The sequence below is a fragment of the Festucalex cinctus genome, chromosome 1, assembly GCF_051991245.1.
Source record: "Festucalex cinctus isolate MCC-2025b chromosome 1, RoL_Fcin_1.0, whole genome shotgun sequence".
Lineage (NCBI taxonomy): Eukaryota > Metazoa > Chordata > Actinopteri > Syngnathiformes > Syngnathidae > Festucalex > Festucalex cinctus.
Window position 1 is genome coordinate 8,097,031 of NC_135411.1, and position 9,606 is coordinate 8,106,636.

The following is a 9,606-nucleotide window of genomic DNA, read 5'->3' on the forward strand; positions in this document are numbered from 1 at the left end:
TCTATGAGCGTATACTCGATCGGTGTCTATACAGCGTCCTCATCATTCAATCCGCGGCCCATGAGGTGTTCCGATAAGTTTTTCGTAAATGTATGAACTAACGGCCGACGAATTTGTGCAAAAATTCAAACAATTGGTGATTGATGAAGGCACAGTAAGTTTTTAATTGCGACGAGACGGGCCTTTTTGTTGAAAAAGATGCCTCGCCATACCGGAAGTTTCCATCAAGTTTCAGAATTTGTTTAACAGAATCGCCCAGAAAAAGTGTTCACCAGTCGGGCGTTTGCTCACTAAGATGATGTTTGCCTTGGACATTTACGAAGGATTGTTTTAAAATAAAATAAAATAAAATAAAATAAAATAAAATAAAATAAAATAAAATAAAATAAAATAAAATAAACATCCATGGATCAGTTCTTTACAAAACACCAGGCAAAAAAAAAAAAAAAAAAAAACACTTCTGAGAGAGAACATGAACCAAAGAGGGCAAAAAACGATGAGGACAGCAGTTAAAAAGGTAAATGAGCATAATTTTTATTCTTTACTTTATTCTTTGTTTTTTTACATTATGCACAACTCTCATTTATTGTGCAATAATCTAATTGTAACATGTATTTGTTACATGTTTTGATGTATTTTTATGCTTTATAAAACATTTATGTCTGAATTTTGGGAGGCTTGGAACGGATTAGGGCATTTACATGGAAAATGCGTCTCTACTTACAACATTTTCTACTTAAGAACTTTCTTCCTGAACCAATTAATTTCGTAAGTAGAGGTACCACTGTACATTATTACACTGGCATCCATTACATACAAGACATTGCCACATTAAAAAACTTTGAGTTATACACTCCTCCCGACTCGCAGTCACGCATCTCGTATGTGACATCACGTTGAATACATCCATTCATTTTCTTGACCGCTAATTCCTCACAAGGGTTGCGGGGGGTGCTGGAGCCTATCTCAGCTGGCTTTTGGCAGTAGGCGGGGGACACCCTGGACTGGTTGCCAGCCAATCGCAGGGCACACAGAGACGAACAACCATCCACACTCACAAGCACACCTGGGAGCGCCCAATTAACCATGCATGTCTTTGGAATGTGGGAGGAGACCGGAGTACCCGGAGAAGACCCACGCAAGCACGGGGAGAACATGCAAACTCCACCCATGAAAGCCAGAGCCTGGACTCCACCCAAGTCCTCAGTACTGGTAAGAGGATGTGCCAACAGTCGGCCAAAGTGCCACCCAACTCATATTCCACTAACACAATATTAACTAGAATACTAAATTTTGACTAGTGGGGCTGCATAGAACATTGCCAATCAAAAAAATTTGGGTTGACTTCCCCTTTAACTCATTGACTGCCATTGACGGAAAAAGACGTCAAATAATGCATTTTTGCTGGGCTGGCAGTGAATGTGTTAAACACAATGTGCCAATATATTTTGTGATTATATTGCAGCATCCTTTTTTTCCTTTTTTCTTTTTTAAGGCAAATTTTGCTTAAAAATCCGTCAATTTTGGTTACATCTCATCTTAACTCATTGACTGCCATTGACGGAAAAAGACGTCAAATAAGGCATTTTTGCTGGGCTGGCAGTGAATGTGTTAATGAAAAAGATCACGGAATTGAACATTATCCAGTTCTGTCTTTATTTTTTATTTTAAGTATCTGCCTCCACATGCAATTTTCCAGAACCAAAAAAGACGCAAGAGTTTTGTAATGTGGTGAAGCCAGTTTGGCAAGCTCGTCTACCATTTAGGTGAGCACTTAGGTTTCATTTTCGTTGTTTGCTTCACATCGACCACCAAGCAAGAAGTGTAAGTGGCCATTTCTTTTCACTCCCTTTTCTCCTCGTTTTCTTACCTTTTGTACTTGTTTCTTTCTCCCTTTTCTTATCTGAGCAGGTTTGCTTTCAGAACTGCATTTTGCTTTCATTTTCTTTCATGGTGTCTTTAGTAGTGTTGTTCCAATACCGTTTTTTGGCTCCCGATACCGGTTCCGATACCCAGTTTTGCAGTATCGGCCGATGCCGAGACCATACCAATACCTAAGGCAGGTGTGTCCAAACTTTTTCATTTGAGGGCCACATACAGAAAATCAGAAGGACTCAAGGCCCACATAATGTTATGAAGAGAAATTGTGTTTAGTCCTAAAAAATGTACAAATAATTTATTTGTGCTTTTGCATATTTAGAAAAATGCTACAGTATATAAACCAATTTCTTTGTAATATGGCAGTACGGTTATTATAGTTTTGGAATTTTTCATTTGAGTTTTTATTAGTTTTCAGGGGGGTTCTGTTAGTTTTTATTAGTTTAGTTCTTTAAAAAATGCTTAGTTTTAGTTTAGTTTGTTAGTTTTAGTATTAGTATTGGTTTTTTTATGTGTATTACTTGTGCGCAATATTTAAAAACCACCATGGGAGCGAGGTCATCTGAAAGTGCTTTTCTATTGGCTGCTGCTAGATGACGTCACTTCTGTGTGACATACTTTCAAACGTTATTATTCCGGTTTATATCAAAATAAATCTACTAAAAATCACATTTAAAATCATCCCCAAAGGCTCATGCATTAAATTAATTACCAAAGACTAAAACGAAGGACATGTTTGCTATAAATATAGTTAGTTTTGTAAACATAAAATGTAGTTTCAGTTCGTTTTTGTTTTTTAAAAAGTATTTTCATTTTTATTTTACTAAAATAACCTTTAATGGCACCTGTTTTTCGATACTCTCCCTTCTTACTTTGACCATCTCCAAACATTTTTGTTTTGTTTATTTTACTTGAACTGAGTCAAATGACATTTTTAGCATATGTCGCGGGCCACTGAAAAATGGACGGCGGGCCGTAGTTTGGACAAAGCTGACCTAAGGTTTTTATTTCTCAATATGAAAAAGCTGTCCTGCCATTGGTTCAGAGCATTCAAGGGCCAATAGGATATCTTAGATCGGCATGCAGTCAACATGTCACATATCAGTGAATGTCGTGCACCAGCAAGACACAAGATGCTGCATTCAAAATCCTATATTAGAGTTGGAATTAATGGTATCGGCATATTGCTTGTTTGTAGATACCAGTATCGGTATCGGAACAACACTAGTCTTTAGATCGGGGTGGGCAAACTTGGTGCTCGAGGGCCGGAGTCATGCAGGTTTTGGAGCTTTCCCACTTCCAACACAAGCAGGATCGTTATAAGGCTTAGGCGGAATTGCTGATGAGCAGTTCATATATCAGCTGTGTTGGAGAAGGGAAACATCCAAAACCTGCAGGACTCCAGCCCTCGAGGACCAAGTTTGCCCACCTCTGCTTTGGACGAACCTTGGATGTGTGTGCAAATGGTAATAAATCACTTTTGTGTGATTCCCAGATTGATGGGTGTGGCTTCAGTCAAGTCAGATAACTCAAGCAGGACGTGCACTTTGGAGCTGATAAAAATTGTGATATAAAACAATCCTTCACTCCTGACTGAGGCAGAGGCTGTGCGGCTCTTGTTGGAAGCTCTTCGATTGAGTCAGTGTCTTCACAATGGCCACGAATAGCCTAGTCGAGGAACATCTCAAATGTCCGGTCTGTTTGAAGTTGTTTAAGGATCCTGTCATCCTGAACTGTAGTCACAGCTTCTGTCGTGCGTGTGTGGAGCGGTGGTGGAAGGAGAAAGGAGAGAATTTGTGTCCACTCTGTAAGACAGAGTTTCGATCGATGGATCCACCTTACAACTTAGCGCTGGGAAACGTGTGTGAGAAAATTTCACGAGGACAGAGCATCTGCAGCTTGCACAAGGAGAAACTGAAACTCTTCTGTTTGGAAGACCGGGAGTTTGTGTGCCACATCTGCACGCATGCAGAAATACACGCTGGCCACAATTTCCGTCCAATCAGTGACGTTGCGAAAGGTCACCAAGAGAGCCTCCAGGATGTCCTGCGGGATGCAGAGAAAAGACTGGATGATTACAATCAGACAAGAGACAACTGCACGGAACAAGCGACGCACATCAAAGTCCAGAGGAGGCGGGCGGAAAGCAAGATTAGGAATGATTTCGAGGAGCTTCGTCGCTTCCTGCATGATGAGGAGCAGGCCAGGTTGGCCGCCGTGAGGGAGGAAGAGCAAATGAAAAGTCGGATGTTGGAGGAGAAGATTGAGGCTCTCAACAGAGACATGGCCGTTCTCTCAGAAGTGATCCAAAGCACAAAGGAGCAGCTGACCTCTGACCCCGTTTGCTTCATGAAGCACTTTCAGAATGCAATGATCAGAATCGAGAAGCTGCCCGACAAGCCCGAGCTAATCCCGGGAGCGCTGCTGGACGAGGCCAAACATGTGGGCAACCTCAAGTTCAGCGTGTGGGAACGAATGAAGGAGACGCTCTCCTACTGTCCCGTCATTTTGGACCCAAACACGGCCGGTCCGGGACTGAGTCTGTCTGAAGATCTGACCAGGATGAGTTTGGGACAAAGGCAGCAGACTCCAAACAACCCAGAGAGGTCAACGTTGACCAAAGTGCTCAGTTCTGCTTTGGCCTCGGGAACGCACACGTGGGACGTTGATGTGGGCGGTAACAAAAAGTGGCAAGTGGGCGTGGCATGGGGAGATCCATGTTTGCCAGATGACATGAAATACTGGAGCATTGCATATCACAATGATAAATACAGAAGGTTTTCTGAGCCATTAGGAACCTGGAACCCTCCAATGAAACTGCAGAGGATCCGAGTTCATGTGGACATGAACAAAAGGTCAATTTCATTCTCCGAATCGCTTACAAACACTGAAATATACACAGGCATGTACCTTTCCAATTGGCCAAATTTGTCTGATAAGAACATAAAAATGTTTTCTTACTTTTGGACAAGTGATCGAAAACCTTTGCAAATAATTCCACTCGCATGTCATGTGACGACTGAAAGTCATCAGTCATTTTGTATGAAATGCTTCCCCTTTCAATAAATAATTTTCATTCGTTGATCTGTTCAGGGGCGGCACGGTAGTCGAGTGGTTAGCACGTCCACTTCCCAGTTCTGAGGTCTCCGGTTCGAGTCCAGGCTCGGACCTTCTGGGTGGAGTTTGCATGTTCTCCCCGTGCCCGCGTGGGTCTTCTCCGGGTACTCCGGTCTCCTCCCACATTCCAAAGACATGCATGGCAGGTTAATTGGGCGCTCCGAATTGTCCCTAGGTGTGCGTGAGTGTGGATGGTTGTTCGTCTCTGTGTGCCCTGCGATTGGTTGGCAACCAGTCCAGGGTGTCCCCCGCCTACTGCCCAGAGCCAGCTGAGATAGGCGCCAGCAGCCCCCGCGACCCTTGTGAGGAATAAGCGGTCAAGAAAATGGATGGATGGATGGATGATCTGTTCAGTAAATTAAATCAACAAAATGAAGTTGAAGGAATGTGTAAGAAAGAACTCAATCTGAGTGAAATGACATGTTGTGGTTTGCTAAAATGTAATAAAGAATGAAATGTGCCTTGAAGTATTTATTTATTTGAGTCTTTATTCAGTTGTTTCAATATTTACATATTTTTTTTCAATATTTAGGTATTGAATATATGTTTCAATTTCATTATATCAATATATATCGAAATATTTCTGTGTATCTCAATGTTTTAGTTATTTCACTGCTTGCTTAATATTACTTAATATACTTTAATATTTATTCAATTGTCAATATTTATTTCAACACTTAAATAGTAAAAATATTTACTTCAATATTTATTCCATTATTAACACATTTAACTAATTTATTTCAATTATATATATATATATATATATACACACCCCACACAACACTGTAAAGAGCCTGAGGGTGTGCTTTGCCTGGGAATACATTATAAGAATGCATTGCTGACGTCAGATTGGTGCATCAAGGCGTGAAAGTCTAGCGGAAAGAACTTTGTAATGTGGCGAAGCGAGTTTGTCAGGTTTTTCTGGCGTTTACAGGACAGTATTGTAACAAATGGCAGAGGCTGAAGAATGAACCGCAAAAACATGGGACAAAGTTGAAACAGTAAGTAACAGTCTTTATTGAAGCTTTATTGAAGTTGCCACTAGTGTGTGAGTCAACATAACAACTATAAAGCCTGATAAGATAACCCTGAAGTAGCCTTAGCTTGGATGTGAAGAAATTCTCCAGGAACAAAACTAGTTGGAATGATGACAAGAAAATCGCTAAGCATGAGATTGCTCCCCTCCTTCCTTACACTGGGGCTGCACCGAAATACCAGCCAAGCTTGACTAGCAACAGGTGTGGCTAGGGTAGGCTACTCAACCAACCAACCAACCAACCAATCAATCAAACTTTATTTATATAGCACCTTTCATACATTCAAAATGCAACTCAAGTGCTGAACATCCATAATACAATAAAAAGAAAAAGCCACCCCCACCCCACATCCCCATGATCATACATGAACATCAGTGGCTAGTTGGCTGTCCACCGGTGAGCAAACTTTATTGGTTAAAACCTCTTGCGGCTCTTCTACGATGTCATTTTTTTTTTTTTCTTCTCCCGGGTTGAGCCCACATCATGGACACGAGCCAGTTCTGAATACTGTACAAATTGTGATTTTGTCATTTCACTCACCATGGAGCTGGTTACATTACAGTGTGTGTGTGTGTGTGTGTGTGTGTGTGTGTATCAACCTGCATCAGTCCTGAATATTTCCGCTTTAATTTTATACCTACGTAGCGGTATAAAATAATAATTAAATAATATTTAATACTGAAATTAATAATATAAATACCCCAAAATTTGTCACCAGTGAAACTGCGGAGGATCTGAGTTCACACGGACATGAACCGAAGATCAGTTTCATTCTCTGAATCTCTTACAAACTGTGAATCGTGCAAAAGGAACCCTCACCATTGGCTATATTTGACATGAAACATAAAAAATTTTCCTTACAACAACAACTTGATAAAATTCCTATGCAAACAATTCCACTTTCATGTTATGTTACGACTCAGTGATGATATTGGAGATGAGTATCATCAGCTTTTTTTTTTTTTTTTTTTTTATATCGCCAACCTACCCAAAATATTGTGATACTTATCACCTTGTGAGGTCCATATCATATTTATTGTAACGTATCTGACTAATAAACTGCACATTGATCAAATCCATCAGTTTCTATGGATCAAGCTAATACAGTATGATATGCTGTCTAAAAGCCATGGCTGATCGGCAGAAAAATTAACGTGTCATATCGTAAAGAAGTGCGTACCTAGCCTGAAAAAAAGCATGACTGGGCTAAATTAATACTTACACAATATATTCTAGTAAACTGTACCTAATAAAATGACACTATTTTAGTTTGGTATAATATGACGCTGGTGTAATCAAATTTGAATAATCAGTCAGTTATATGAACTCATTTTGTCAGGTAAATATCAATAAGTAGAATTTAATTAGATTTTAGCAGTCATGTCAGCAATGTTGAAAAATTAGTTCATACTACTCAATGGCGTTTATTTTATTTTAATTGCGAAACACTTCCGTTTCTGGCCAAAGCCCGCCATGGCCAAATTTTGTTTAAAACTACTTAGTTAAAGCAATTGTTTTTATTAAAAGATGAAGTAGTTAAAATCTACTTTATTATATTAATTGTCACTTTCTTGCCACAATTTATTTAAGTAGGTAATGGTCAGACTTTATACAGTGTACATATGGGGACTGGCGGGCCAATAAAATAAGCCTACTGAACCAATTACTCCTCCCTACCTTTAGCTTGAGGCCAATTAAAAACTCTGATATGATTGTGCTGTATCATCACATCAATCCCTGCAGGCACTCATCAGCACTTCTCGTCTCTCGTTCGCTTTTCTCTGTAGATTTGAGTTGTACAGTTGTATAGGCGAGGCAAATTAACCTCTACAAAGTATTTGCGGCTAGGGGGAACACATACCTGAGGTAAAAAAAAAAAAAAAAAAGTTGCCTGTACAGTAGGGCCGTGCGTAACAGAAATTACTTCATCACGAGCGGTAGTTTGGCAGACATAATTAGTTAATATTCTTCAAAACAGCCTTCAAACCGTTATAAAACGCAGTTGCAAATAAGGAAATTAGATTTGGCCTGACGGTTTTACAAACTTGGCAGCCATTTTGTTAGTGTACACAATGCACATTGATATTTATTGAAGTTACATTGAGACCATTGATATTTATTGGATTGAATTCAAGTGATGTTCGTCTCTGTGTGCCCTGCGATTGGCTGGCAACCAGTCCAGGGTGTCCCCCGCCTACTGCCCAGAGCCAGCTGAGATAGGCGCCAGCACCCCCCGCGACCCTTGTGAGGAATAAGCGGTCAAGAAAATGGATGGATGAATTCAAGTGAATTTAATAATTGTCAGGTTTACACACCATCTATCCGGTACGAAGGACCAAGTAATTGTCAGGTTTATACACCATCGATGACCTTTTAAAAATACACAAATGAGGAGACAGACACAAACATGAGGGGAAAAAAAGGAGGTGGGGAAATAGCAACAATGACAACAATCAATTTACACCACTGCAGATGTCTTTTATTACTCAAGGTGTCTCAACCAGAAAACGTCCCCCGTTAGTAGTCTTTGAAGTTTGTTTACAGCCTTGGAATGAAGTTCCTCTCTTCCCACAGCTCCTCAATCAGATGTCGCAATGTTGAATAAATGCTTTACAATTATCCATCCATTTTCTGAACCGCTTGCTCCTCACAAGGGTCGTGGGGGGTGCTGGAGCCTATCCCAGCTGGATATGGGCAGTAGGCGGGGTTATACCCTGAACTGGTTGCCAGCCACCAAACACACCTAGAGACAATTCAGAGTGCCCAATTAACATGCATATCTTTGGAATGTGGGAGGAGCCTGGAGTACCCGGAGAAGACCCACGCAGGCACGGGGAGAACGTGCAAACTCCACCCAAGAAAGCCAGAGCCTGGACTCGAACCCGAGTCCTCAGTACTGGGAGGCGGATGTGCTAACCACTCACTTTACAATTAATTCTTAGTAAATAATAAAGAGTAAATATCGAATAATAAATACATAATAAACCTAACAATAATGTTCTTTTTTTATTATTAAATAGGTCATAAATATTCAAATTGAGATGCTCAAAAACTAAATAATTCAAATGTCATTTAGGGTTGTTTTTAATCCGTGTTGGGATTATGAGGGGGTCGTTGGGACCCCAAAATCATCATCACCTTCATGTTTACCACCTCTGTTTTTCAGAACGACAGCATTTGATACCACGCAAGTATTTGTTTGCCGAGATTGTGCTTGTTGACAATCGACAAAGAGACTGTTTGGATTTTGTTTTGATAGCGCTTCCCTGCTTTGGGGAAATCGACACAAATGTGTGCTGTCACCTGCACAGTGACACAAAAATGCCAAGTGGTGATAAAGTAACAGGGTGGAACTGATGCACTGTCACCCTAAAATAAAGATATCCATTGATAGGAGCGTGGAAGTCGAAGCAAAAAAAATGGAGCAGTGAGCTTCTATTAAAAGCGATTTATTTCTTCTTTAGATATAATAAATAAATGGTGCCGTGTTTATTTTTGTGCCGCGGGTCTCCTGGCAATAACAAATTTATCTGTCAACACTAAACAAGTTAACGCATTAAAAGACAAAGTGCGG

The 9,606-nt window shown here is 40.3% G+C and overlaps 1 protein-coding gene across 1 annotated transcript; it reads left to right on the forward strand.

Annotated features, from left to right (window-relative positions):
• The first annotated feature begins 1,798 nt into the window (after nt 1–1,798).
• Nucleotides 1,799–4,965, forward strand: LOC144014281 (E3 ubiquitin-protein ligase TRIM35-like). Its single transcript, XM_077514039.1, has 2 exons — nt 1,799–1,824; nt 3,374–4,965. The coding sequence occupies exon 2, from the start codon at nt 3,532–3,534 to the stop codon at nt 4,942–4,944; it is 1,413 nt and encodes a 470-aa protein (XP_077370165.1). The 5' UTR covers nt 1,799–1,824; nt 3,374–3,531; the 3' UTR covers nt 4,945–4,965.
• The last annotated feature ends 4,641 nt before the right edge of the window (nt 4,966–9,606 follow it).

Bases quoted from the DNA above. Each gene is read 5' to 3' on its own strand.
- LOC144014281 (XM_077514039.1), top strand. From the start codon at position 3,532: ATGGCCACGAATAGCCTAGTCGAGGAACATCTCAAATGTCCGGTCTGT.